Source organism: Cyprinodon tularosa, unplaced genomic scaffold (assembly GCF_016077235.1).
Source record: "Cyprinodon tularosa strain WSP-4 unplaced genomic scaffold, ASM1607723v1 ctg90, whole genome shotgun sequence".
Classification (NCBI taxonomy): Eukaryota; Metazoa; Chordata; class Actinopteri; order Cyprinodontiformes; family Cyprinodontidae; genus Cyprinodon; species Cyprinodon tularosa.
Window position 1 is genome coordinate 1,255,285 of NW_024039674.1, and position 6,817 is coordinate 1,262,101.

The following is a 6,817-nucleotide window of genomic DNA, read 5'->3' on the forward strand; positions in this document are numbered from 1 at the left end:
ATTGGCTGAAACCACTATTCTCAAACAAATTAAATCGCTCGTGATTGGCAGCAAAACCACACGTGGCCACGCCAGGCTTTAATTTTCTTACTGAGTATTGGACGGAACCACTTCTTTTTAAACATGTCATGATGGGTGTCACAGAGAGTAAGCCCAAGATGCAGAACACACACGGAGGCACTGGTAAAAGTCCAAAGAGTTTATTAAAGGCACAAGCACATAGATAATAAAGTGGAAACAGTTCAGGCAGTGGACTAGTTCTGGGGGCTGTGCGGGGAAACGGGAGATGGCTGGTAGCAGAGTTCAGGTTAGGCTAAGCATCTAGCTTTGGCTTAGCCTGGCAGTCCTGGGTTTTAGCTTCCAGCTTACTGCAGAAAACAACAGGGGAAAACACGAGGGATCTTACAGGCTGAGCTTCCAGCTCACCGTAGGGAACAACAGGGGAAGTCCACATGGGAACCTCTAGGGAAACTCCACAGAGAAGTCGTCAGGTTTCATCCACGTAGAAATCTTCGGGTTGGCTCACCAGGGCAGATTAGCTGGTTAGGCTTTTCAAGAGCTTCAGGCTTGAGACTGGTTTCCTGAGATGCAGCTCCACCAGAGCTGCAGACCAGAGACTGGGTTCCAGTGAGGGTGCTCCTCCTGAGCTTCACAAGGAGACAGGAGGTTAAGCTCATCCAGAGCTTCACGAGGAGACAGGAGGTTAAGCTCATCCAGAGCTTCACGAGGAGACAGGATTCCAACTAAGATCAACACTGCGGCATGGAATCCAGGTCTGAAAGCAGCTTAAATACTGTGGTCCTCCTGATTAGTAGATCAGCCACAGGTGTGTGAGAGGCTCAGCTCAGGAGGACCCACGGCGCACTCTGCTGGAGGCAGAGGGTAATCTCCAGAACCTGACAGTGACTCCAGCCCTAAAGAAAAGACAAAGAGAGCAGAAGAGGATCCTCGGCGCCCTCTGGTGGGCAAGCCTGAGGATCCCAACAAAACAAGTAAAGTCGCTCGTGATTGGTTGGCATATATAAATATTTACATATAAATTTACATATATATTTATACATATATATATATTTATTCATATATATATATATTTATTTATTCATATATTTATTCATTCATATGGTGTGTATTTATGTTATCCTACACTACTACACAATTATTATGCTACCATCAAGGACATGAATGAATTTATACAGGAAATGAACATTTGCCAGGAAGCTGTTTATGCAAAGAAAGAGCTTTATTAAAACACACACACAACTATATACAACGCGTATCCAAACACATGCGTTTCTAAAAATTAAAAGTCCATGAATGGTCCGTTTGCTTCCTCGGGGTTGGAGGTAACTGGCAGCATTCCCTCCGAGGCAGGTCCGATGTGCAGACGCCTACTGTGCGTGGCCCTGTACTTCGGCATCGCTTCTAACCGGGACTGCAGCTTAACACAGAGTTCAGTGAGATCCGGCCTACGAAATGGCGGCGACTGTACAATCCATCCAGAGACACCGCCAAGGAAGGCGGACTTCCAGAGTTCCACTTCCTCATCTGCTAGCACACTCTGCCTCGCTTTCGGCAGCTGAAAAAAAAACAATGAATCAGCGCACTGCGTATGGACACAACACATCTATTAATGCACCTGAAAAATAGTCACCAAATAAAGTCTTACCCTCTTTCTTCTGGCCCGACTCCGAGCAGATTGCCTCCGCACGCAGCGTGTTGGCTGGCTGCGTATATCTGAAGCTCCTGCGTACCGTCTGAAAATACGTCTTACAGGCAGCTGGAAAACACTTAAATGAGAGTGGTATAAATAAAAAATCAAACGCAAGTCACAGTAACAAGGAAGGAGAAAACATTAAAACAAGTCACTTACACACAATGTCATCTTTATCAACATTGTGCAAATCTGGACTTGCTGATATGGCTCCGAGCAAATAGGAGGTCACCGCCTCATTGTGAGGCGACAGTAGTCTGTGAAAACAAAATGTAAAGCTATGGTCGGTATCTATCCGTATCCATTGCCTTTTACCGCAGAATGAAAGCATATTCTTTAAATCTTACCCTTGCTCCGGTTCATAGCGCCTGCAATTAGTCTCCGAGTTGTTAAGACGGCGTACTACTTCCTGTGAATCACAAAAATTACACTTTAATAAAGCTTGTTCTTGCAAGGCTACTGCTATTAGCCGTAGCTTAGGCTAGGCTGCTTTTAGCCTAGCAGGCAGTAATCGAACATATATTTACCGCTAGCATCTCTTCTTTGAGTTTGTCTTGTTCGATGCAGAGTCGCCATCGCGTCCAAGAGGAGTTTTACCCCGAAATTCAGACGCTCCAGACCGCCTGCACAAAGCAAAGCATACATCCTCCGCGCCGCTCTGAGTTTCTTGGAGATCGTAGAGCGCATGCGCGAGATGAACCAGGGTTTCCGCGGATCAATAAAAATAATTAAAAAATCATTCATTTTTTTTAAATCAAGGCCTTAATTGGCACTAAAATTATTTAAATATGTTTATCGAAGTATTTATAATTCTTTAATAAAAAATGCTTATAAAAACAATTTCGTCAGATATATTATATCGCTCCAGGCGGAGAAAAAGCTAGAGGATATATATATACGTATATATGTGTGTGTGTGTGTTTACATACATACAGGAGTCATGGAACTGTGCTTGCAGCTCCTTCATATTTCATGTACACTAATAACTTGTGTACATGGTTCTTGTTGATGGCATTAAAATCATTTCAAAAGCATTAAAATAGCATTAAATTAGAGTCACTCATTCCTGTATGAACCCTGTGAGCGCTTAATTTAATATGACATATTAAAAAAATCCCACCATCATCCAGCATATGTTCAGTTTCTGCCCAAATATATATTTATATTTTTGTAGATTTTTGTAACGGGGATAAGGATAATTCAAAACTGCTTTTTTTGAATGAACTTGTTCTCTTCTCCCAAACATCTCTTTTCATTCCTGTAATAAGAAGTTTCTTTTGAATGGATTTGATTAAAGTTTAAGTCCCTCGGTATAAAATAAATATTTTGATGGAGATGAGAAATCTGCTTCCTCGTTGGTGAATAACCAATAGTTTGGATCCAATCATTTAAATAAACGGTGTTAGTTTTTTTTTTTTTTTATATATATAAGAATTGTGCTATAATTTCTAGTCACCGATCTGTTGCTGCTATATTTTAATTTGACGAACCGGAATTTGTCGATGTTCTTTTTCCTGTTTGGTGCGATTGCAATTGCGGATCTTGACCTGGCCGGACCTTATGACCACAGTGTACCAATCTTCTGATGGCTACTTCCAACAGGATAATGCGCCATGTTATAAAGTGAATCATCTCAGACTCATTTCTTGAAACTTTTCCACTTAAGTTATTGTGAATTGAGCATATTGACAGACAACATTTTATTTTTTATCTTAAATGCAATTTTTTTTTTTTTATAATTACTGCTCTAAATGTATTGCTCTGTCAGCTAAAGATCTGTTTTGGTCTCTATACTTTAATTAAATAAATCAATTCAAGCTAAAATGTAAGAGGCTATACTGAGCCTGATCTCTTTGTATCAGAGATTTTCTTACCTTTTAGAAAAATGTCACTTGGATTAAAACCCCCCCTGCAACCCTGATTTGCATTTGTATAGCTCACAGCATGTTCATTTACATGTTAAAGCCTCCCCTAGAATTCCATGGGGGGGAGGCATGGGGGGAACACTGCCTAAGAAAGTCCACGTCAATTTCTGACAATTTACGGGAGTTTTCGGCGAAGCCTGCAAATTGTCGTAAACTGCCGCTAACCTGAAGTTCCACGACAATCTACAGTGCCGCATATTGACGAAAATCCCACTTTTCATGCAGTGAGGAGGTCTTCAACTGGGGGTCTACGACCCCTAGGGGGTCCACGGAGGTATTGCATGGGGGTCAAGAAAGTTTTGGTTGATTAGACTTTTTTTTATATTCCCCTCTGCAATTTTTTCTACTAACTGAAATGTCTTCAAATACACATTACACGAATTCAACACACTGTAGTAAACAGATAAATGGAGGCAGAAGATGTCTTTCAGTCATCAAAGCACACATTCAGCAACACACAGGAGCTCTTTCAAGCTGGGGACCGTTTCATTCACAACACCTGTCCCATCAACTGGGAATCAGAATCAGATATACTTTAATAATCCCAGGGAGGAATTACTTTTGTTACATTACTCCATATGTAATAGACTGACTATAGGACCAGTTTGATATAATACAATTTCATACAATATATATCATTGGGGGTCCCCGCCCCATCTCGCCATCAGTCTGGGGGCCCTGTTGGGGGGAAAATGTTGAAGACCCCTGCTCTAAAGGGGTTGAAAATTGTATTGACTGAAAAGAATAGCTTTCTTTTTACTTGATTAAAGCTGAACATTTAAAAGATAATCCAAAAAAGGAACATATCTTTTGAGTGATATTTAAGATTATGAAGTGTTTTGTTTTTTTTCGGGCAGTTTTCTGCCAACTGAAAACACAGAAAACTGTGATCAGAACAAATTTGTAAAATTTTATTATTATTACATTCAGTTCACAGTAACAATAGTTGTATGGGTTTTGTTTATCATTAAGGGTATGGCACTGTGCAAATCAATTAAATGGTTATAACCAAAAGAAAAATTTCCAGAGCCTTTATTTCTTTTAAAAGGCATTATTAAAGCTTACAAAGACTTAGGTATCTAAGAAAATGTTGGAAACTTTTGAAGTCGTAGCCTAATCAGCTAATTAACTGAAAACATCTGCAAATGCTTCCTGAGCCTCTAAATCAGAGACCTCCAAGTCCAATCCCTAACTGCTATCATCCTGTAACTTTAAGATGCGTCTCTTCTCCAACACAACTGAATCGAAATGCTTTATTTCCTAAATCGTTTAGAGGCCTTGTAATGAGCAACTCATTACTAGGGGGAGTGGCGGCCTAGTGGTTAGGGCATAGACCTTGGAATCCTGAGGTTTTGAGTTCAAAACCCACTCCCACAGAATGCCACTCTGGTTCTCTTAGCATGATCCTTAGCCCCTGATTGCTCCCTGGGAGCCCCACTGCTGCCCAAGGGGATAGGTTAAATGCAGGGGTAAATTTCTTCAATGTGAAATCAATAACGGTGTGTTCAAGGGACACCTCTAAAAGTTGTAAGATAGTAGCTCTCAAGGACTGGACTAGGGCAACCCAGCTATATATATGTATGTATATATATGTATGTATATATGTATGTATATATATATATATATGTATATATATATATGTATATATGTATATATATATATATATATATATATATATATATATATATATATATATATATATATATATGTGTATGTATATACTGTATATATATGTATGTATGTATATACTGTATATATATTCTAGGTTACAACTCAAAATAATAAGTCTGGTGTACGACACAACTGGATAAAAGACTGAATGATATGAGAGAGAAATTACTCCATCCATTACATCCAATGTTTTACAAAGCTTCTGCTTTGAAGCACTTTATTAAATTTTGTGTTTCTTTTTCATCTCAGATTTAAGGAATCAGCCATACAGACGGATGGATGGCGCTCGTCAGAGCTCCAAGTGGAAACCAGGTCAACAGCTTCAAGTGTCTTCAGATATCTCCCTCTGAACACTGGGAAGTCACTAGTAAAAATGTTAGATATTTGAGGAAACGTTTTAATCCATGTTTTCATATTTTGGTGACAAAAACAAAGTCACAGCTATAGCTTCGTAGGAAGATTTCCTGCTTCTTGCAGAAATGTTGCAGAGTTCATAGAAAGAAATGTAGAATACATTATATTATCTACTGGATGTTAATGATGCTGGAAGTCATCTGAGATAATAAGGACAATTATATGGAGGAGTGAACCACTCAGCTGAAATCTGATGCAGGGACTTCATTAATGATTCACAGATATCAGAACGGAAAGCAAACAATAAAGGAAAAGCAGGACAGTTTTCATATACTATACTGAAGTTTTTAATAAATTATTTTAATACTGAATTTCTGCTTTGCCTCAGGTTTGAATAAAGTATTTTATACTACTGTCAATTGTATGTATTCTTTTATTTCACCAATAGGAAAGAGAATTAACAAAATATTAAAATTTTCCTAATAAATTACTGAAAATTTTGTCTCTGCTAATAAATATACATATATTAATACATCCATGCTGTCTAAATTAATAAATTATGGTTCTGCATAATATATACATTAAATAATTTTAGCAAATGAAACACTTTTTTCTCTTACAGATGCTATATCTTGCAGTGATACATGCATTTCCTTTTATCCTTGCAGCAGTTTTTGTTGTCCTTACATTGTTTTGAAAGTAAGATAAGAAAACCGTCTATTTTAATGGCATAAGATTTATTTCCAAAAAAGCGCTGTAAATAAAATGATCCAAACATGTATCTGTTTACTTTTACTTTTTTTATTTTATATCATCTTCCTCTTTCAGAGAAGCTGCAGAAAATAAAAAAGATGTTTCAATGCTTACAGAAACTAGATCTCATGAGTCCAAAAAAAAAAAAAACACAAAAAAAATTGTCCATTGTCTTCAAGGTACGCTTGTAGTCTATTTAATGGGCTAGTTTCATCAGGATTTATGGACAAATATAGCTGAGTATCATCCACATTACAGTGGAAATTAGTCATATTCGACAGGTAACCCTGGAGCATGAGGAAGATTTATCATCAACATGTAAAAACCGAAATCTGTCAGACAAATACGATTTAAACCATCCAAGGACTGTTCCCTTAATTCCTACAAATTGTTAGCTACTATT

General features: G+C 38.2%; 1 protein-coding gene across 1 annotated transcript in view; it reads left to right on the top strand.

The window, feature by feature from the left end:
- The window catches only part of fmnl1b (formin-like 1b), a 49,409-nt gene extending 43,329 nt beyond the window's left edge, over positions 1-6,080 (top strand). Inside the window, exon 26 of the mRNA XM_038274167.1 lies at positions 5,557-6,080. Within this exon, the coding sequence (XP_038130095.1) occupies positions 5,557-5,657 (101 nt within the window). The 3' untranslated portion in view covers positions 5,658-6,080. The remainder of the gene's footprint in view (positions 1-5,556) is intronic.
- The last annotated feature ends 737 nt before the right edge of the window (positions 6,081-6,817 follow it).